The 21,784-nt window shown below is 49.6% G+C and overlaps 1 protein-coding gene across 1 annotated transcript; it reads right to left on the bottom strand.

Annotated features, from left to right (window-relative positions):
- Window positions 1-666: 666 nt before the first annotated feature.
- On the bottom strand, window positions 667-21,092 carry LOC309603637 (uncharacterized protein). The gene is given in 22 exon segments (XM_082338458.1): window positions 667-920; window positions 3,109-3,159; window positions 3,327-3,434; window positions 3,859-4,014; window positions 4,779-7,268; window positions 8,381-8,512; window positions 8,949-9,092; window positions 9,427-9,561; window positions 9,842-10,021; window positions 10,816-10,985; window positions 11,191-11,318; window positions 13,557-13,750; window positions 14,355-14,585; window positions 14,769-14,918; window positions 15,207-15,351; window positions 16,420-16,647; window positions 16,983-17,040; window positions 17,043-17,088; window positions 17,813-17,978; window positions 19,030-19,112; window positions 19,832-19,888; window positions 20,925-21,092. Coding segments are annotated over 22 exon segments (5,331 nt in total). The 5' UTR covers window positions 21,024-21,092; the 3' UTR covers window positions 667-740.
- Window positions 21,093-21,784: the final 692 nt, after the last annotated feature.

Here is a 21,784-nt window from a genome sequence, read left to right as displayed (position 1 = left end):
CTCGCTGCCGCCGCGCCCTCTGCTGACCCACCCTGCCGACGGCCCCGGGCCTCTGAAGGACACCCGAGGGACGCTGACTGTGCCGAGAGCGGTTAGCTGAAGGGGCTTGATACCGAGGCGAAGCTGCAGGGAGAGAGCAGTTTTCACTCGGCTTGACATCCTCCCCCTCCCATCCGTCGCCTCCGTCGCCTCTGTCTTTGGAAGGTCTGCAGTTTGCTACCAGTGCCCTTTTGAGAACAACCCAGCTGTCCCTCGGGCTGGCTGTCGCAGCCACAAAGCGGAAAGCAGATCATCTCGGGAGAGTGCCAGCGCTTTTTGTGCTGAAGCATGAAAGGAAGGCAAAAACCCCACTCTCCTGCCCCACCTTCAATCCCTGGCGTGTGCTCTCCACCCCTTCATTTTGATAACACCTCCCTTTCCCTCTCTCCTCACAGGGAACGGCTGTGAACTCAAGAGGTTAAATCAGACAACAGCTCGTAATAGCTTACTCGTGCAGGTCAAAAACTAGTATAGTCTTTCCCTAAGCCACGTATTTACCGACCACTTGCTTTTTGCTACTGAGAAAGGACAGTCCTGCAAAGTTTCTTTTATTTAAAAAAAAAAATTAAAAAAAATCACTTGCACTCGGAGATGCTTCCAAACGCAAGCAGAACAAATGCACCCCCATTTCCCACAGCAAAACATAATACATTTCTGGGAAGGGCACAAGACCGGAACCCCACGATGCTGCAGCTGGTCCTCTAGGGCACAGGACGGTTCAGAGACTGACCCAGCTTCCGAGTCTCTGCTTCCAGAACAGCAGCTTTGGGCTCCCTGGCCACAGCTGCTGAGGAGGAATCCAGCTCTTGGCAAATCTCTGGCAGCTTCCGGCTGGTCTTTGCACAGCAGTCTTGTGCCAGCTGCGTCTGCAGAAGGGACACCTGAAAGAGGCAAAAGGCCGAGCTCAGACAGGCCCACGCTGTTAGGACCATCCGTAGCTCCACGGTACCGGCTGTCAGGGAAGACGCGCCCTCTAACTCCAGCCCTCGCAAACACTTGGTCCTTGTGGAACGGGAAGTAACAGGTTCCCAGAGTCACCCCAAACTGAACTTCAGATTATCATCAACAATTCAAGTTTCTTTCTGGCAACGGCAACTCACACCTACAGCACTGACACATTACACGTATACTAAAGACAGAGGTTCCCTACAGGATTTAGTAACCCACCTCTTTTTTCCAAAAAAGAGATTTGGGCTACTGACACCTGAGTTCCACATGCTTTTTCCTCAGCAGGAGGACTACTGGTTACACAAGGTAGCGAGGAACCATTCTGTTATGACCTAGTTTGAAAACTTGACAGCTAGCACGTGAAAAGGGAGCAAACGCTCATTTTTCCTAACGTTAGAGCATTTCACAAAGGAGCAGAGCATAATTTGATGAACAAAGCCCGGGGCGGGGGGGGGGGGAAATGAGCCTTAAAGGACTGCTGAGGCCTTGAAAGTCCTCAAACTCTATTATAATTTCCTGGCAACGCAGGGTTGTGCCTGCTGGGCTTTTTGGCGCGAGAGACCCAGCTGCTCTCACCTCCTGTTAGGTTTGCAGTGCAGCGCAGCCACAGCAGCTCTGGCGCCTTCCCCTCTGCCTGCTTTGGAGTGGAGGAGATGCCAGCACTGGGAGCAGTGCTCAGCGCTTTGCTGTTTCGGGGAAAACGGCTCAGGTCAGAGGTTTTCCTCTGTTTTCAAAGTGACGTGCGCTTTGCCAAGGGCTGTGTTCCACATGGCAATGCAATCCCCAACCTCAAGCTAGGAATATGAGAATATTCCTTCTTGGCGAGTGAACTCGAATAACAGAAGCAATTCCCAAAGGAGTTTTATGGCTTATGGAACCTGCTACGTTTGAATTACGATACCAAGGTCTGTCAACATAAAGCCAAAGGCGATGATAAAAAGTGGGACCCTAACCTGCTAAGCATCTAGAGCAGACTAGATGTGAAACTCAGGCAGCCAGCTCCGGAAGGGGAATGCGTGGCGCTGAATTAGAAGCCAGTCGTGCGCACGGAAAGTAAGACGGCAAAGGGACTTCACAGCAAACAATATGCGTAGGCTAGGGAATGCCACCACTGAAGAGAGGGTCAGGTCTGACCTTCTCTCTGAAATAACAAGGGCACCTTTGGGAAGGCTGGCTTGGAAGCCTGAAAAACCCTCCCGCGCTTTGGTAGGTAACCCAGAGGTGTGAGTGGGAGAAGCGGCCATCTGCTGCTAAGAGCATCTCCCAGGAAGCGTGAGATCAAGTTCCAGTTCCGCTGTTTCCCAGACCCAGAGGAGTGCCCTAACTAGCCAGCTGAGGACTATTCTTTGAGCAGAGCGCCTTCGTTTTCCTGCTGAACTGCTGAAGTAGGTCCACGGGGCAGGCAGACACAACAGTCACGAGGGGAAGGCGGTTCAGTTAGTTATCCGTAGCAACAGAACTTCAGACACCGAGACTTCCAGGTAAAAACATCCTTAGGCTGTAACCCGATGGCTTCAGCAGCATTCTTGGCTCACTTGCCAGAGCTAAGCATCATATACTTTACTCGCATAAATCTTACATGCATTTTGCCCTGAACACCGGTGAAGATTCACATCCTCAGGGAGACCAGGGTGTACCAGACCCATAAAAGGACATGGAAGAGAAGTGTGGTGACTGCTGCTACTGCTGATACCACTGTCAAAGGACGCAGTAGGGTTCAGCAGCTGGAATGTACATTCTTACACCGACCAAACAGATGTCCATGCAGCGCTTAGGTCTCTGACTCGGTCCGATATTGGGATCATGATTAGCACAGAACAGCAATACGAGACTAACGATTGCCTGAAGGCTAGAAGCTCTGGCACTGCCTTACATCCCTGGAGGCGAGGCAAGAGGAGAGGCAAGAGGAGCAACAGTGCCTCCATTTGCAGAAGCAATGGGTTTGAATGGGTGAATGATGTTGTTTGGCCACGGCCAACAGATGTGTTTGACTGGGCATTTCCACTGCCTGGTGTACTCCCTTCCTGACAGCTAAGCAATACTCGGGCTGTAGCATCGGGCAAAGTTGCGCCCATCAGTACAGCCACAGCAGCTTTTGAGGAGAGCTTTCCTACCCCTCACCTGGTTCCACAACTCAGCTAATCGACAACTGCAGCACCTGTGAGACTCCTCCTGTGAAGAAAACACAAGGATTTCTTTTTGGTCTCCAGTTTGGCCAGGGCCATGGTCTATACTTGACTTCTGTTAGGTCTATACCGGGGGGCTGCTGCCTCTGGGATTTGCCGTCGTTCCTCTGTATGGCCAGACCCTCCTCCCACCAAGTAAGATTCTGTTCTCACCTGTCTAGGAGCAGGCACCTGGAGCTGGTCAGAGAGAGAAAATCCGCCTGCATCTCGCAACGACCGACCTCGACAATCTCTCTTCAGTCTCCTCCGTTCCCGTTCCACCTGCACATTGGATAGGAGAAAGGGTCACAGAAACCTGCCACCAAACAAGGAGCAAAAGGGCCTCTGGACATCACGGCAAGGAGGTTTCTGCTCAGACTGTTCATTGCACCAGAGTGTGTTGGGGGCAAAAGGCACTCAAAGTAGACTATGGAAGAGAAAGACCAAGAGGAAACAGTTCCTGACACAGGAGTGTCAAATGTGTGTGTATGGGGACGCTGGGGCAAGAAGGGTGGTACCAGAGTGAATGTGCATTTGTGAAGGCAATGGGGTGCCAGAAGAGAGAGAAAATACAAAAGCGTGTGTCCACAGGGGGAACCGGGAGAGGGAAGGAAACAAGCAGAGGACCCCAAAGTGCTGTCTGTGGCAATGTGTTGTGTTCCAGAGGACCGTGAGGCTTTGCAGAGGCAGTGAAAGCCTGTTTTACCTGCTCAAGAGTCCTCTTGAGCTCAGCACTGAGTTGCTTCAGCTCAGTCTTCTCAAGCTCCAGCCTTGCAACTGCTTGCTGCAGACGTTCCAGCCGCTGCAACAGGAGTCTCTTCTCTGAGAGCCATGATAGCTGCTCCCCTTCTGCAACAGCCTGCTGGGTATTCAGAGAGGAGATTATGTGCGCTGGTGCCACATAAAGGTTAGAAGAGCCAGAAGCAACAAGGCGGGGAGAGTGACCGGACGCAGGAATGCACAGTGCTAAGTCCCTTCTTCTCCTGGTCCACAGACCAAAACAACATGCCCTCTTCCTAGGGGCCCTCCTCCAGATCACGTTGGTGAAATCCGAGGCAAATTTGCCGTCGTGTTTTTTTGGGCTGCGGCACAAGTACATCCTGAATGCGCAATGAAGCCTTTAACCTGATCAGGCAATGGTACCAATTCCATTATTTTCAATACACTGGAAAAGCTGGACCTCAGAAATCTAAATCTCTGAAAGCATCTTCTAAGCACCATCAGCGTAGCTGCTGTTCAGCCATCGTTCCGCTAAGTTTAGTATATTAGTCTGGTCAACTGTGCCCTTTCCTTTCCACGCCAAATCCTAACCACAACACGTTGGCTAAGCTTGCCTAGATAGGAGAGACCCGATTACCCATCCCCCACTTTTGGACTTGAGTTAATTTTAGCAGCAAGCTCCATAGTTCTTTCAGTAGTTCTGGGCTGGGCAGAAAACATTCCAGCAGGTGAATGGTCTCTGGCCAGAGCTACACAGACAGGCAAGCCTGCTGGCTGCAATCCTAGTTTCTTTGGCCAAGCAGGTCATATATTTATGGGAATATATATTCCCATATCTTTATGGGAAGCATCATTAGAATCCTTTAGAGACATTTTAGTTGACTGATGATCAATCACGCTGCCTACCTGATGATGAAACCGGTCCGTGTCCCTCTCTGTAACCTTACTCTGCAGGATGGCTATTTCTTCCCTCAAAGTCCCATTGGCCTTTTCACTCTTGGTAAGGGCAAGAGTCAGTGCTTGTGCCTTCTCTTTCCATTTGGCTTCTTCACTTTCAGTCTGCTTCAAAAGAGCGGTCACCCGCTTCAATTCTTCCCCCTTTGCTTTCTGCTCATCTTCCAGTTGCTGGGTTAGCTCCTTCTGTCTTTGCAAGGCACGCTCTCTCTCCTGGAGAACTCTCCTCTTCTCTGCTCCCGCTTCCTCCCATTTTTGGAGTTTCTGGATTTGTTTCTGCAGGCTGTCCTCTCCATCTTTCCATCGCAAAGCTGACGTTAATTGTTTCAGTTCACTCTGCCTCCTAAGCTCTTGTTCTCTCCTTGTCAGAGTCTTCTCTAAATACCTGACTCTGTCTCTCTGGTACTTGATCTCTTCATCCTTCTTTGTCAGAGTCTGCTGAACATGCTGGAGATCTTCCTGAAGAGCTCTTATTTCCTCACCTTGAGCCTTGGTCTCTCGTTCCCTCTCACGCAAGGCATCGTCCAGGAGCTTCTCTCGCTCTCGGTGATGTCTAACCTCTTCATGCTGCTCGGTTAGCCTAAGCTGCAAATTCTGCAAGGTCTTCAGTTCTTCTTCTTGGTGCTGGAGTTTTTGCAGAAGAGTTTCATTGTCTTCATCTCTCTTCCTCACCACTTCCTCAAGCAGATTCACCTGCTTCTGGCACGATGCTAGTGCTACTGCCGTGCTTTCGCCACGAAGCCGGAACATGTTAATTTGCTCTGTCTGCTTGAGGAACTCCAAGTGGTTCTCCTTCAATATTTGGCTCATTTTGTCTAGGTCCTGCTCTAGACTCTTGGCCTGCTTGCCTTCTAACTCCTTCTGCTCTCGAAGCTCCTGGACATGCTCTTGCAAAGACACTCTCTCTTGATCTCTAGCTTTTAGAGAAGATTCAGCATATTCTAGTTTTTGCAGCATACCTTTAGTCTGCATTGCTGCCTCCTCCTTTTCCCGTTGAAGCTTAGAGATAGCCTCCTCCAGAACCTCTATCTTTTTTTCTCTTTCTTTCACAGTCAGTTTTGTTGCTTGAAGATTCGTTTGCTCAGCTTCATGCTTCTCCTCCTTTTCCTTGCATGCCTCATGTTGCTTTCTAAGGGACAAAATCTCTTGCTCTTTTTCCTTTAGTGCCACTTGAAGGTGCTGCAGAATTTCCTTCTGCCATTCAGAGTCTTGTTGTTGTTGTTTTTGGAAGGTCTCAATCAGTTCCTTCTGAGAGTCAATCATTAAATCCTTTTCTTTCAGTACTGCCCTAGTGTGTTCTAAGTCTCGGTGCAAGACATTCATCTGTTCTGTTTTTTCCTCACAGCTCCTTGCTTGTTCCTTTTGGATGTCTATGAGCCTGTCCTTTTCTTTTGAGGTCTGCTCCAGTTGGTCACGGACAGTCCTCAGCTGCATCTCCATGACTCCTTCAGCTTCCTGGATTTGCTTTTGTTGTGACTCAAGCTCTTGATCTTTTTTAGATAAAGAAAGCATCATCTTCTCTACTTTACCACGAAGCTCTTGCAGGTACCCCTCTTGCTCTTCCTTGTACTGCTGCAAGAGTCTTAACTGATCCCTTTGAGAATCACACTCACTCTCTCTGTCCTTAAGAACTGCCCTCAGCTGTTCAAGGCTTGCATGCAGCGGTTTCACCTGTGCTCTCTCCATTTCCAGTTCTTGGATCTGCCGAGTCAGAGACATAAGCTCTATGTTTTTCTCCTTCAAGTTTCCTTTCATATGATCAAGATCCGCCTGCAGGTTTCTCACTTGTGATGCACCCTGTTGTTCTAGAATCATTATTTTCCCCTCCTGGAACTTGATCGCCTGGTCTCTCTCCTCCAGCTCTTTGCTCATCTTGCTGACAGCAGTCCTCTGCATTTCTCGCTGCTTCTCCAGGTCCCGTATCTGTTCTTGCTGGGATCTGATCTCCCGATCTCTCTCTTCCAAGTCTTTGCTCATTTTGCTTACAGCAATCCTTTGTTTCTCTTGCTGCTTCTCCAGGTCCCGTATCTGTTCTTGCTGGGATTCCATCTTCTCTTTTTTCTCTGTTATGTCCTTAATAACCCCATCGAGAGTAGTTTTATGCATTTCTTTCTGCTTTTCCAGCATTCTCATCTGCTCCTGGTACAACTTCATTTCTCCCTCCCTCTCTGACAGGAGGGCAGTCATATGAGTGACAGTCTCCTGCAAAGCTTGTCCCTGGGCTGCCTCTTTCTGGAGCATCTGGATTTTCTCCCGCTGCGTTTCCACTTCCTCATTTTTCGTTTTTAAGATAGACAATGTAGTTTGAAGTTCTTGTTCAAGGCAGTGATTCCTATCTGTTGCTGTATTTGCTCGCGTTTCAGAGGCTGTGACTGAGTCCTGAAGAAGGTTTCTCTCCCACACCAGTTCTTCTTTAACTGCTTGCAGTCTCTCCCATTCATGCTGCAAAACAGTGAGAAAAAGATTCAATAGTTCCGTCGATATATGTTTGCTTGTCATACTAGACTTGAACTCCCGCTTCAGCGGCAGTCAAGGGCTGCCCCCTCTCTCCCTGCCTCTCAGGATGTTGGAAGCCTTTCCCGTGCCACCCTGTAGGTTGCATCTTTCCCAGCTTACTCAGCCAGTCCCATCTTCCTTTTGGCCCTTCTCTGAACCTCTTCTGGCTCTAGTGTGGTCTTTTGGGCAGGAGCCACCAGAACTGCAGTCAGGATTTGAAGTCCAGACTAAGCATGATTTAGGCAGTGGCATGACGATATTCTCTCTATTAGGGAGGAAGGGAAGAGAGAACAACCCCAACATTTGATTTCCCACTTTGGGGTTTGGTTGGGGCTTTTTTTGGACCTCTACTCTGTAGAGTTTTCATGGTACCATCCTCTAGAACCCCACTGTCCCCTCTTGAAGGAGTAATGGTCAGACCACAGTCTGTCATTCTGTGGTTGAAATAAGGACGAGTTTTCCCCTTGCAGGCGTACATATTTATCTGGATCAGCACTTTTGTTTCTCAAATTCCTCTATTTTTTTTCCCCACTGTCTGCTCTCAGGTGGGCAATGTTGAACGGCTTTCTATTATTAGCAAACTTTGTCTTCTCACCCCTTTCTCCAGAGCCAGACATTTGGAAATCTAAATACGGATTTGAACAAAAATAATTGCCCAAACCATGCAATGTAAATAGAGACAAGTTTGAAAATTACTTTGACTAAAGCTTCAAGGGCGGAAACCTTCAGAATTGAGGAAAACAAACACCCTGAATCATAAGCGAGCTTTATATGACTACAGCATCTTTTCCTGCTCATTCAGAAGAATGCAATTGGAAAAGTGAAAAGTGGCAGGAAAGCAAAAGTCTGGGAAACAAGGAACGATGAGCGGAAGGAAGGGGAAAATGAGGGAAACTTGGTCAGCATTTGCGTACTCTGTATCTCCTCAGATTTGGACTGAACCTGTACAAGACCAACCAAAATCAGCTCTCCACTGGAAAAAGTTGCTCCTTAGAAGTATTAACAGAAGGCCAAAAAATAGGTAAGAAATGGCCCTCTGCGGCATCTGCCAGCCTCACCAGGACATCCTTTCTTTGCTTCTCAGTGCTCTCGAGTTTCCTTTCCAAAGACACCACCTCTTGACGCAGCGTCATAGCCTCCTTCTTTAGAGACTCTTCGGAGGCTGCTAGCTGCGATGTCAACTCTTCCACCTCAAGTGAAACATAACAAAGCAGTCAGAGACTACAGCTTGTCACTGTCAGCCGTATCACGTACTGTGAGGAAAGGGAAAGAACAAGTTTACATTTCACCCTGTCACAAGAGTACCAGATTCACAATGGATACAGCTGACTTGTTTAAAAATCTAAGTGGGTCACCACGTTCAGCTGAAAAACCACCGTAGAAAGCAAGACCAGCAGAGATCCATTCTGATCATTACTGGCAAACAGGCAAAAGGACTAGCCCATCTGTCCAGGGCAGCAGGTGAGATTCAGCTGGCCAGTAAGTCTCCTTCAGAGCAGCTGAGATGGAGACCACAGTATGATGGCAGTCAGAGGGATTATCCCATCAGCCTGCTGCTCTGCAATGGAAAGGCAAGTGAGAGACCGCCTCTTTGATGACTGGAGGAGCTACTGCTGTTGCAGTCACCTGTTTTTGTAGACCATCCCTCTGCTGAAGAAGGATATTCATTTCCTCTTTGATGGTTTGGCTTTCCTCCCTCTGCCTCTTCTCCGCTGCTTTGATCTTACTCTGAGTTTCCTGCAGCTCTGCTTGCAGTTTTTCTGTGATGTTCTGTAAACACAAATGGAGAGCAAGCTACTGAGACCTGCCGTGCCATCAGGCCCAGCTTTTTTCTCTTTCTGTCTCAAAATCACATTCATTCAGCCACTTCTTTCTGCTTTTCTACCCAGCTCTGCTGCCGTTGTAACCCTTCCTTCCTGTTGCTGATCTCTGGAGCTTACCAGGCTCGGTGCTTTCAGTGCCTGCAGTAGTCCTTGCCTCCTCAGCTGCAGGACTTATGTTTTATTTCCTTGTTACTGCCCTTCACTCCGTTACCCGGCCCTCTCGGCTTACGTCCAATTGCCAACGGCCCGTTCCTTCAACCTACCCTACAAGTCAGACTTACCTGCCCAGTCTCTCGCTGCTCTTCCACCTCCTGCCTGAGCTGCTCCAGCTGCTGGCAGGCTTCTGTTAGTTCTCCCTGAGTTTGGAGCAGTGTCTCTAATAAAGCATTCTTCTCACGCTCCTTTTCCAGCAGGACCTGCACAGAAATAAAGAGAAGACGGGTTTAAACTTCCCATAAAAAAATTTGTGTGGTAAGACTCAAAGACGGATGGGCTCACCCGTTCTCAAAGCACTATGCTGCTGGCCTCCTAGGTCATTATCTGCCCACTTGGAGGCACAGGTTCCTAAGTGAGATTGGCAGTATAAACATGGTCCATCCGTGACTGAATCTTCAACAACCTCTTAGTCATCGAAGGATCGATAAGGAGCCCAGAAGAGTAAAAAAACCACACCCATTCTCCTTTCACAGTCTTTACCTCTTGCTTGGCATTTTCGACTCTAGTTCGTTCCTCTTCTTGTTGAGCTTGCATGGTAGCAACTTTCTGCTTCGTATCAAACAGCTTCTTCTCGTGCTCCCTTTCTGCCTCTGCCTTCTCCTTTTCCCATTGCTCCAGCATCTCCTGTAGCTCTGAACGGTGCCGTTCCCGCTCGCTTGCCTGATGAGAGGAGGAAAAGACTTCAAGATGGAGTCCCAGCCAAGCTCCTCAATAAAAGGTGAAGCTTCTTGCCTCCCACAAACCCCCACCTCAACAGGGCACAGTAGTGGCTTTGGGCCCTCCATCAATCACGTCCTATCAAGGAACTTCAAAGGAGGGTCAGCAGGTGGAAGAAAAGCAGATGTTACCTGCCCTTCTCGGATGGCTGCCTGTTTGCTAGCACCTCTCACCTCAGCATTTCTCTCCAGTCTCCGAGTCTCTATTTTCAAAGCTCAACTCCATTCTCATCAATGAAAAGATGCAGATGGACTGCAGGGTGAGAAAGAGGCCAGTACCCCGATGCCCTAGTCACAAGGCAGGCCACGAACTGAACTACCAGGAACAAGGGGCCTGTTCTATATGCTTTAAGCCCAAAGATACTACCTCTGTCAAGCATGAAAGGACAGAAAGAAAGGAACAAAGTTCCCGCGACTGCAGTTGGCAGGAATGCTAGGAGTCGACCTCATGGTAGACAGGAATCTGGTAAGATCCTCCCCCTTTGCTGCCACGCTTTGCGTGGGGACCACCCAACCTTCTGTTGAACTCGTCTTAGGCCCACACCGACTCTGTGGCAGCATTTACTGTCCCAGCATAGTCCTGTGGGTCTTCACGTGCCCTCAAGTACAAGCCATTGGCTCTGCTGCCGGGCCTAGCAATGTGTGGCCTATGACAGGTGATTGCTGCCGTTTCACACGCTCTTCTAAAGCCAGCCCACAAAGCTTGCTTGAAGAATTCAAAAGCATATTGTTTCCTACCATGTCTTGCAGGAGCTTCCTTATTTCCACTTCATGATCGGTTTGCCGACGCCTGAGGGTTTTGTCATACTGCTGTTCTGTCCGCAAGAGCTGTTGCGCCATGCTTTCCCGTTCCTGCCTCATCAGAGATCTCTCTGCTTCCAGCTCCCGTTGAAGGCACTTCACTTCCCCTGCAAACACGACAAATGGCAAGATTCAGTGCCTACACAAACAGTGGTTCTGACTTTACTAACCTTAAGGCATTTGAATTTCAGTGTAGGAGGGATCTGTCTCCAGCTCCTTCACTCCCCAGAAGCACTGCAGACAGAGAGCTATTTTTATAACATCCTCCCGAGGCAGGGGGATCGCCAGAAACAATGCACGTGAGGCTCTCACCTTGTATCACCTCCTTGGCCTGTGTGACTGTGTGAAGGCGGATTTCAAGCTGGCTCCTGGCGATCTCCAGCTCAGCTAAGTGCTGCTGAGCCTCCAACCGGCTGGATTCCAGGGTCTCCTTCACTGACCTACAAGTTGCAAATACGGAGAGAAATGAATTTCTGGCTCCTGACACCCACAGGGAGTTATTCCAGTAAGAAGTGGTTCAAGATCCCTACCCCTGAGTACACAAAATGGGTTGCATGGAAACTTGGAGACAGAAAGCATATTTCTGCCATTTAAAATAGCAATGCAGGCCCCTCCGAGGGAATGCCCAGGCTTTACTTACGACCTAGCATCACACAGAAAGCCCAGCCGAATTTGATCTCAGTAGCCAAATCTTAAATTGCTGTTGTCTGATCTATGACACACGGGTAGCTGTGCCCACAAACTCTGTGCCAGCAAGCAAAAGCCCAGCTTTTTTTCCCAGGCTCACAGCCCTTATCTCATCAGCACTTCCAAGTTGCTCTGCAGGGGGACAGAATAAGAGTCTTTCCCTGGCTGACTCATGACTTCTTAATGCTGTTCATAGCATAGGTATAGGCAGGTAATTTTCCAGACTCCCTGTATGTAAAAGGGACTAAAGAAATACATTAGATGATATAGTAAAATCTCATGCTTGTAGCAGCATTTTTAAGAAACCTGAACTAGATGTTACCTGAACAAGGACTACCTGAAAGGAGAGACGGGTATCCTTCGGTTTAAACTGTTGGAAGTTCAAAAGAAAAACTTGCTACTTTTCTTTAAGCATTGCTAAGTAGGCAGCAGCCCACGTGACTTGTCGCTCTTTCTCATGGAAGTTATAGTACTGCAGAGGCAAATTGTTACATCCATAGACTGCAACCAGCTGCCGCGATTGACACACAGGATTCTGGAACCAGGAGCTGAAGACACCTCCCTGATCTCACACAGGGTCCTGTGTGCCAGGTTCCTACAATACACAGCACTGCCTCACTAGTACAGGCATGCAATCAGGATAACATCCTTTGGGGTGAAGGGGCACCCGAGTGGTACAACAGTAAAACCCGCAACAGTAGGATTTCGCTACTTTGATGGACAATGGAGGATGTATCTTCAAGAAGGAGAACAAGCACATATTTCTGATTACGCCAATCTCTGGCAGTCCAAAGCAAATATGCTCCCTTTTAAGGTCAGTCTCTAAAACAGAACAGAAAAGATGATAGAGTCCAAAACTGTGGCAACAAAAGGCTCTTGAGAACAACATCTGGCAAGAATAGTTGCCACAGCCCAATAATTGACAAAACGTAATTCAGCTGGATCACATAAGAGAAGCTGGAGCTCAGAAGCAGCAGCAGCTCTCAAGAAACAGACTGCGTCAAAATGGTGTTTATCAGCCTTGCTAACACCATACTCTGGAGTGGTAAAGCGTAAAAGTCAAGAAGCAAAACACTCTCTAAACCATCATTTGTACAGCTCTGCCAGTTCAGGAGTCTTCCAAGATAGACCTAGGAGGAGGACAAACATCTCCATACGTTGGGTTGGTTTTGGGGGGTTTTTTTGGAAAAGGAGAACTTCTCGCATTTGATCTTAGAAACCTGATGCAGCAGAAGGGCAGAATCTTGTTCCTTCCCTGTATAACTTCTCCATGACACCTGTCTCTAAACAGCATGTGGTGAGGAGTACAGGACGCAGACATCAATGATGGGCAAGAAGTCCCAAAGACTGGCGAGCATTCAAAAGTTCCCTGCTGCTGGTGTAACCAAGTCTAGGTCCTGCACCATAGGTAACAAGTTAGCTTAGAAACAGAAGGCCCTCAAGGTGTTCAGCATGAGCCTCTAGCTTCACCCTAAATGGCAGTGTCCTACTCACAATGTCCGTACATAACAGCCTTGAATTCCAGAGATCCCACGTCAAACTACTTGATGAGCAAAGAAAGATCTATGTTCAAATACACAGAACAAGAAACCAAAACAAGAGAGAAGCTTCAGGTTTCAGCAAACGTCTGCATGGTTTAATTATTACTCGGTGCAGAGCCAAGGTACCAGATACTGAGGAATTGTATCGGCTTGCTTTGGACTTCACACAGGAATGTGCAAGGGGGCAAAAACAGGAGCCCAAGGCTCAGGAGAGCTTTGTTAGCTTTAGCTGTCAGAAAAATAACATTCAAATTATGGTATACTGGTTTGGGGGTTTTTTGTTGTTTTGTTTTTCTTTTCCCCCCACGAGATTCTTCCATTTTCTGTCCATGGAAGGTGAAAACATCTCAAAAGCGTACAGGATGCAATAAATCCCCGTGTAATGATTACCACCTTTATAATTACACACATGAAGTAATGTCCTGCCTAGGGTCTCCTCCCCGCCTTTACCTGGCCTCTGCCAGCTGCTCGGAAAGGCCTTGTCTGTCCCGCTCTGTGGCTGCCAGTCGCACCTCTAGGGCAGCCTTCTCATGCACCAGCAATTCCTTCTCTTTGGACACCCTGGCCAGTGCGTGCCCTTGGCAAGAGGTCTCCTGGCGCAACTGCTCCGGACCACTGCTAGCTGACTCTTGCTGGCAGCAAACCTGAAAGTGAGACAAAATACAGTTAGAGTCCTTTCTCTGGAGTTCTGTGCAGAGCCAGCCAGTGCCAATTCTGAATCAGCTAGAGGAGAAAGAGCTCCTGTACTTTGGGCTGAAAGTTTACTAAGACTGTCTAACAGAGAACAGACCATCAGAAACAAACAATTCTCCTCTCAAAGTTATCCCATACTACCCAAGATTGCACAGTATGAAATGGACACGTAAATGATGGCAAAGTTCCTAGTCTCCTCCAGTGATAACGATTCCCCCAAGCTCTTTTTCCACTGTACCGAAATCAGTTAGTCCAGAGTCAACAGTCTTGTGTGATCATCTATTTCTCCTCCTCTTCCTCAAAGCCTAGAGAGGCTCTAGCAATTCAAAGCTGCGTGTATGTCTTAAAATACAATTTCAACAATATCAAGATGTCATTCCCATTCTTAGCAGTACAAGATAGCAGACACTGACTTGCAGCTTTGTCCCGCCCTCTAGGCTCCAACAAATGGAAAACATCTCCCTTGACAAAAGCACTGCAGAATGCAACAGATACAGCTTAACTGAGCCAAGCAGCCAAAAGCCCACCCAGAAAGCACCAGGTTTTTGGTCTCACCTGACTGAGTTTCTCTTGGGTTTCTGCCTTCTCCTCTGCCAGTATCCTCAGCTGTACCTGCAGCCCCTCCTGTTGCTCCTCTGCTTTCTTCAGCAGCTGTTCCAGGTGGGCTTTCTCTGAGCAGAGCTCTTCATTCATTCTTTCACACAAGTTCAGCTTCTCCTGGTCAGAGATCTTTGCTCTCTCCATCTCGTCCACTTTACCTGACAGAACGTCATTCTCTTGCTCCAGCTACAACCACAGAAGCACAGAGGAAATAAAATACAGTAAGGTTTACTATGTAGAAGGTTTGGCTTGGACAGAAAAAGGAACATTTCCATATTCAGGCAGTCATACTGTCTGAAGCCAAGAGGTCTGAAAAGAGGCAGCAGCTGGAGAAGAACACCTGGTAAGATCTTTGGCAACTCTGCTCACCTGCAACACAAGTTTCTCCAGCTTCTCCACTTTATCCAATGCAAGGGCTTCGTTAACACTGCTCATCTTCGCTGTTACAACACGTAGATCAGCTACTTCAGCCCTCAGCTTCGTCTGAGCCCCTGTCAACTCTGCCACTGACTGCTCTGCCTGAAGAGACAAAAGAACAACAGGAAAACAAAGACAGGAAGATCCCTGACTTCAAGCGGCAACTGCAGATCCCCTTTTGTGTCTCTGACATACTCCCGGTTCAGTGCTCCCAAGAAGCACGTGGGGACTAACTACACCAAAGAGCCCGTGTGGGCTGATCACCATTTTCCAAGGAGAACAACAGCATTGTCCCTGTCCCTTCTGCTTCCACAGAAACAGCATCTGTGGTGGTCTTGCTATCACAGCTCCCTCTCCCACAAGTGCTGCCTAGGAATAAGGTGGCCATACCTTTTGCAGTGCCATTGTAAGCTCATGGTTCTCTTGCTTCAGCAGATCCCTCTGAAGGTGCGATTCCTCTAGTGTCTCTCTCATGACTACCAACTCCCTCTGTAATAGCGACTGTTTTCCTTCCAGTGCACCTAAGTCCTTCACTCTATGAGGAGGGGAAAGACTAAGTTTTTAACGTAAAAACATTCTTATTTCCAAAACCAAGAGTATAGAATCACAGAATCATTTAGGTCGGAAAAGACCTTTAAGATCATCGAGGCCAACCGTAAGCCTAACACTGCCAAGTCCACCACTAAACCACGTCCCTAAGCACCACAGTCCACACCTGTCTTCTAAATACCTCCAGGGATGGTGGCTCAACCGCTTCCCTGGGCAGCCTGTTCCAATGCCTGATAACGCTTTGGGTGAAGAAATCTTTCCTAATATCCAATCTAAACCTTCCCTGGCACAACCGTAGGCCATTTCCTCTCATCCTATCACTTGTTCCTTGGGAGAAGACACCAACACCCACCCCGCTACAACCTCCTTTCAGGTAGCTAACAGCTTCCTGCTCGTTAGTTCTCTCTCTCCTCTTTCATACGTTGCATATAAGACTCTCCAAAGGTCTTCTTTCAGTAAGGCAGATGTTTAAGTCCAGATTACTAGTCACACAATTACTTTTGCCTTCAGCAGTGAATTGATGAAAGAGCTTGCAATCTATTCGGGGAGATGTGCATGAATTTTCAATCCAATGATCATAGGATCACAGGATGATTCAGGTTAATATGACTCATGTTGCCAAAATGGCACTTCTTGCCCCAAAGGCTTTCTGTACTCAGTCTTGCAAGGAGATGTCAGTACAGAGGTGCTACGTTGCTTATGATGGTCCTGTGCAAATTCCTCCCAATTCCTTTAGCACAGCCCTGGGTAGCAAAAGGGCTGTACAGGAGACAGAGCTCTCTTTATGCTGGTCTCAATTTCTCACCAAGAATCAGTTTAACAGCAAAAACACTGTAATGTGCAAGACCTTTTCCAGTCTTGTCTTACTCAGAAGAGCTTCTGTCAGTCAGACAGTTTTTCCTATCCATTCTGTTGAAGGCAATAGTTTGACTAGGGACAGAAACAAGGCTGTGCAGAATGAGTGTGTTTTGAACGTGGACGCAGCCCATCTATGAACCCAAGAAGCAGCCACAAAAGATAATGCTGGTAACAGCAAAGTTTAAAACACATTTACCTGTTCTGAAGCTCCTTCTTCTCCATGTCCCCCTTGACTTGTAAGCACATCGCTTCCCAAGTCTTCTGGCTTATTTCCTGTTCCACTTGCTGCTGTGCCTGATCCTTTAGGACAGGTCTACCCAGAGGGACGGACTCCCAGAGCTGTATGCCAGAGCTTAGGCGGGAGCAGTTTACAAGTATAGATCCAGAAAGCCTCATGTGCTCTGCCTTCAGCTCTGACAAATCTCTGAAGAAGAACAAAGAAAGAGAGAACCTTCACACCACCATCTTTATCAGATGACTCCTTTTTGAAGCACGTAATTGCGCAACAGTAAAAGCCAGTTCATCTGTTCAGGGCCTCTGCACTGCTTATAGCCCAAGCCCCCCAGTTTTATCTGAAAATTAGCACCAAACAAAATGATTCTGAAAACAGCCTAAAGCACGCTTAATGGCATTGCTTCAGACTACCAAAGGAGAAACCCTATCTTTAGCTGCAACTAAAGTAACATCAAGGCTCAAAAAGCAGGTGTGAAGGGAAGCTACGTTTCTTCTGCAAGAGATCTAGCCTTAACTTCTACTCACCGGTCAGTGGCAGCCTTCATTTCCAGGAAATGACGGTGGAAGTTTACCACCTGATGCATAGGCTGAGTAGACGGTTACGTTCACCTCTTAAGTAGCTGTCATAACGCTAAACATGCAAAGACAAAAAGAAATGCCAATTCAGCCTTCGCCGTCACTGTACAAGTCTTTCAGATAGGAGAGAGTACAACCACCATCACCAGGTCTCCTTTAATAACAATTCCGACAGGGGCATCAAGGACTGAACAGGCACCACATAAGCATCCTCGGTAGACCTGCCACCTGACTTCAAAGAAGGGAACATCCACACCACTTCTCCTGCAGGAGTGGAGAGCAGCAAAGCAAACTGATGACTCATCATCCCGCCTTGCAGAGGTGTCTAACAGTCTTGGTGGCGGAAGACAAAAACAAGTCCCTCCAAGACCAGTGTCAGGTTGGCTTACAACAGGCTATTGGTAGGGGAGGCCTGTCTTGTTCTTCTGTTGGCTGCTCTGCATGTGAAAACACACAGACCTCTCTGGTCTCCACTGACGTGGACAGAGATTTAGGAACTATTAAAAAGACGAGCGTTCATGTGGGACTGCCCTACAGTGTCCAGCAACAGCAAGCATTTGCCTTTAAGGCCGAGCAGTATGGTCACAGCAGGTGGGCATCTTCCATCACCACAATTTGCTGACGCTCCTCCATCTCACACCCCCGTCTTCTGCTAGTCAACACCAATACAGCCCCAGTGTAGCCACAACTTTCACACAGCAAGTCCTCCATGCCAGAAATAAAATGCATTCACCTTCCGCTCCGGCATCACGCCTGACATTCCCGTAGCCTACCCTTACCTCACATTCATTGCACCGTTCAACCTCCTTCAATTCCAGCTCCTCCCGGGCCTTCATCCAATCCGCTGTCAGTTTTCCAACATCTTCTTTGAGGGCTGAATTAACCTCATTTGCTTTATCTAGGTGCTCCCACAGGAGAGTGTTCACTTCTGCCAGATTCTCACATCTTGGAAAGAAAGAAACAGCAATGAGGTCACTGAACAACTGCTAGCCACAAGCAGCATCCCCCGACTTTCCAACTCCTTCAACACCGACTTTGTTGTCAAACGGAGAAGTAGTAGAAGTGCTTTCTAGGATTAAGTAAGACCTCTCTGTTAGGGCAAACTCAGTTGCTTCTCCTTGCTTTGAGCCTTCAGTTTCCATCTACAATTTTGGTTCCCCCTTCCTCTTCAACTTTGATGGTGCCCACAGTTAACGTCTTGCCTCCCCTTCATGCTGTCCAATCACTGGATGCATCATCTTTCTCTGTCGTTGTCCTGACCACCTCTCTTCCGCAGAGAGGACTCCAAGTTTCCATGGCCTTTTCCCTTGCAATGTTGTACCCACCGCTGCCCTCACCTTCTTGTTAAGCCTCTCCCTGTCCTTGTCCTATACGCTGCGTAAGACCTCTAGCAAAGACCCCACCTTACTGATCCAGTAAACCTCCCACCACAAAGACAGCACCACATATGTAGGAGAAACAGCTTTACCTGAAACCTTCAACCGAAAACTGAAAAGTCAAGCACTGCAGGCTAATGACTTTGGGGCCACAGACTAATATCCCACCCAGGCAACATTTCATGAACAAAATTTCAAGAACTGCTGCCCTGTGAACAAGCACAAAACTCAGCTTCCGGATCAAAACGGGAGCTGTGCTTCTCCCACCTTAGCTTGCAACATGCATAACACACCACACAGATGACTTTTACACCACACACAATTTATCTCTTGGGCAGAGGAAGAAAGAAAAGCAGAGAAAGAAATGTGGCAGAAGATGCCTGTGGTGCCAAGTGCTCTACTGGAGGACTCGGATACACGCACAGGATATGCTACTCAGGTAAAACCAAACAGGAAAGCTCCTGTGCCATGAAATGTTCAGGCTGCCAGGGTTTGATTCTCAACCTAAAATGGGGCTCTGCTGAGGAGCTCACCTACAGAATCATAGAATAATTTAAGCTGGAAAGCAACCTTTGGAGGTCACCCGGAACAACCTCCCACTCAAAACAGAGCCATTTTACCTTTGATGCTCCTCTTCCAACTGAAGCAGTGCTTTCTTCAGGCGGCGGTCGTCTGTGGCTTCCCACCTGCCTGGAAGGGATCCCTTAAGAAGAAAGGAAATGTTTAGTCAAATTCTTGTGTTCCTTTCACTGCTGTTAGCGTCAATCGCTTTCCCCTCTGTTTCTTTGGTAGCTCAGGAGCTCGTGGCTTCTTCCAGGCATAGCAGTGTCGTGACTACGGGGAGGAAGGGAGGGGAAGGGTGTTACTCAATGTGAGTAGCTCTCCTCAGTCTCCCACTGTTGCACTCTCACAGCTGGGTATCCTCAGCTCGTGACCGTGAGTGCTCACTTAGACTTGAAGCCTGGGAATACCCTCCTTCTCTCCTACCCTTCATCTCCTCGGTTTACGTTAGCCGTGAAGCAGAAAGAAAAGCACAGAGCCAGCGCTGTACATTGAACGCCAGCATTCTTGCCTTCCAAAACGCTCTTTCAACTGATTCTTTTTCAGAGACAGCCATAGAACGTAACAGGCAGTATAGCCCTCTCCTGAGACCTAGGACAAATGTTACTCCAGCAAGTAATAAAGCACTCCTTCACAAAATTAAAATCCTTCTTGATAGGGTCTTCTGGACTGGCATTTCTGGGACTACTGGCTGCTCTAAGAACAGCAACTGGACAAAACACTGATGGGCAAACTTACAGTGCTTCTTTAAATCCTCAGCTGGCAAAATCTTGGTTTCCTCTGCCATTGCTTTGGGGAGCTTTTTGTCTGCGTTAACGAACGCTACGTACGCTATCTTGAGTTAGCAACCTGCACACTCACCCCTCCTGCTTCCACGTGCTGCTCCAACTCTCGACACCAAGTCCGGTACTGCACTACCTAGATGGATACGTAGAATGCAGATGAGCAAATGCAGCTTGTAACAGACTTGGCTCCTCCTGCATTAGCTTTTCTCCAAGTCTTCACAGCCCAAGCACAGTGCATTTCACAGTGCTGCTGATGCAGTCAACAAGAAGGTGTTATGATACAGGGAAGCTGCACTTTTATCTAATACTAAAGAAATTGAGACAGGGTTGCTTTTACACGTAGCGCTATCTGCTCATCCTCAGATAGCGACGGCAAGCAGAAGGATGAGACAGACTTAGCCAGCCATGCCTGGCCTATGGCCACTATGTACCCCCAGATCAGTATTGCCAATGGGCTAAAAGTCCAGTCGGTCCTTGAAGTTAGAGAAAGGAGTTTTCAAAACGGCTTTTCAATATTTCGCAAGTAAAGTTAGTTCTGACCACAGCCCTGCCCAGCCACTGCAGAATATGGATTTCTGTTCAGCTGCAGAAACCAAAGCACGGGCCAGAAAAGCAGGACGACCGCACAGCAGCGCCGTGACCACCGCCAGGCGCTGGGCCGGGCCCGGCACGGCCTGCCCCGACCCTCCGCCCAGCTCTGGCACCCTCCTCGCTGCCAGCGCTCCTGCGCCCCGGGCGAACCGGGCCAGCGCTGCCTCTGCCCGGGGCCGCCCAAAACCGCCCCCGCCGCCGCGACTCCTGCCTCTGGGACAGCCCCTTGCTCCCGCGGCCAAGCAAGGGCGTTTGCAAGCCAGGCATCGTTCTTTGACTACGGAAAAGACCTAACGAGAGGCTCGGGAGGCTGGCAGCGGCAGAGCGAGGCGCCCAGCACGCCTGGGCGGGCCGGGCGGAGCAGGGCGGCTCCCGGAGCCTGGCCCGGCCTCCGGGCTCGGCGCCGTCCCGCCCGCGGCAGCGCCGGGGAGGGCCCCGCTGGGGCCGCGCGTTCGCCCCCCGAGCTCTCTGCCGCCGAGTCCCCTCTCGGCGCGGCGCCAACGGCCGCGGCACCCCGACACCGCCACTGCGGCCCGTCCCCGGGCGCCTCCCCCAGGGCAGGCGCCCCCGCTCCTCACCTTCGCCTGCAGCTTCCGCACCAGCACCGCTTGGCGGTGCTGCGCCTCCTGCGAGCTCTGCAGCCGGCGCTGCAGGGAGGCCTGGCTCCGCGCCGCCATGCCCCCGCTCGCCAGCCGGGCCCGCCGCCCGCGGGGCTCCGCCGCCTGACAGGCCCCGGAGCGGGGGCTGCTCCGCGGCCTGCCCCGGCGGACCGCGCTCAGGCGGCCCCGGGCCGCGGCCTGGCGCCTGCCGGGGCGGGCGGAGCAGCTTACCCTGCCCGCCGGGCGCGACCGGGAGCCGGGCCGCGGGGAGGGGGAGCCGGGCTCGCTCGGGTCCGCTCTGTGGCAGCGCTTCCCTTTTCGCTCCTCGCTGACGGGGCCGCGCCGGGCTGCGGTGCTGCCGCGGGGGAGAGGCCCTCCTGGCAGCGCTTGCTCCAGCGAGTTCTGCTCCGAGACCGTTAACGGCCCCGGAGAACGTTGGGGGCAAAAGGCGCTCCCTGGGGAATCCGGGAGAGAAGGAGCGCGAGGAAACGGGCCCCGACCCCAGAGTGTTGGCTGGGGGGGGTATGGGGACGCTGGGGCAAGACGGGTAGGACCGCAGTGACAGCAGAGAAGGTCCGTTGCACAGGGAAGCCAACTGAACAGCTAGAGCTTTCTACTAAAAGCTCAAACTTGACTGCCACTGGAGCCAGAGTTCCCAATCTAGTACGAAAACCAAACAGAGAGAGATGGCATTATTGACTTTTTCTCCCTGGTTTGCAGCACGAATGGGACAGACTGCAAGCAGTTAGAGAAAAAATGGTACGGGAGAGAAAACTTCAAATTTACAGGACAACGTACTCTGTGAATTGAGCTTTATTTCATGAGCTCATGAAGAAATA

The sequence above is a fragment of the Platalea leucorodia genome (assembly GCF_965183815.1).
Source record: "Platalea leucorodia genome assembly, contig: HAP1_HAP1_SCAFFOLD_161, whole genome shotgun sequence".
NCBI lineage: Eukaryota > Metazoa > Chordata > Aves > Pelecaniformes > Threskiornithidae > Platalea > Platalea leucorodia.
This window is presented reverse-complemented; position numbering and strand designations above follow the sequence as displayed.